Source organism: Buceros rhinoceros, unplaced genomic scaffold (genome assembly GCF_000710305.1).
Source record: "Buceros rhinoceros silvestris isolate BGI_N320 unplaced genomic scaffold, ASM71030v1 scaffold25877, whole genome shotgun sequence".
NCBI lineage: Eukaryota > Metazoa > Chordata > Aves > Bucerotiformes > Bucerotidae > Buceros > Buceros rhinoceros.
The window spans coordinates 1-536 of record NW_010420794.1 but is presented as its reverse complement, the minus strand read 5'-3'; the positions used below and the strand labels follow the sequence as shown (position 1 = coordinate 536).

General features: G+C 67.9%; 1 protein-coding gene across 1 annotated transcript in view; it reads left to right on the top strand.

Annotated features, from left to right (window-relative positions):
* The window catches only part of SEMA3F (sema domain, immunoglobulin domain (Ig), short basic domain, secreted, (semaphorin) 3F), a gene marked incomplete at its 3' end in the record, with an annotated part of 5,443 nt that extends 4,911 nt beyond the window's left edge, over positions 1–532 (top strand). The window contains 2 exon segments of the mRNA XM_010139438.1: positions 215–325; positions 404–532. Of these exon segments, the coding sequence (XP_010137740.1) occupies positions 215–325; positions 404–532 (240 nt within the window).
* Between the last annotated feature and the right edge of the window lie 4 nt (positions 533–536).

The window sequence follows — 536 nt, the reverse complement described above, 5'->3', positions numbered from 1 at the left end:
CTGCAACTCCAACGGGGAGTGAGGTCGGGGGCACAGCCCCACGGCGCGGGGGCAGCTGGGGGGCATGCGGAGGGCAGGGGGCAGGAGGGCGTGGGCAATGGCCAAGGGGACACAGGTGAGTGGATGGCTTGATGGATGTGTGGGTGGATGTGTGGGGAGAGGGTGAGCATGGGTGGGTGGATGAATGGATGGACAGACGGACGGATCCCGGAAGCATCGCTACGGGGTGGAGGGCAGCACCGCCTTCCTGGAGTGTGTCCCCAAATCCTTGCAAGCCCGTGTTCTTTGGACATACCAGCACACCCCGGATGACCCCCAGCGAGAGGTCGGCTCTCCCCAGCCGGGTGCCGCCAGCGGGACCGTGCTGTGCCGAGCTGACCGCTGGTCCCCGTGGGTGCCGCAGGTGCAGATGGACAAGCGGGTGGTGCAGACGGAGCGGGGCATCCTGCTGCGCAGCGGGCAGCACTCCGACGCCGGCCTCTACCTTTGCCATGCCACCGAGCACGGCTTCACCCAGACCCTGCTGCGGCTCTCCC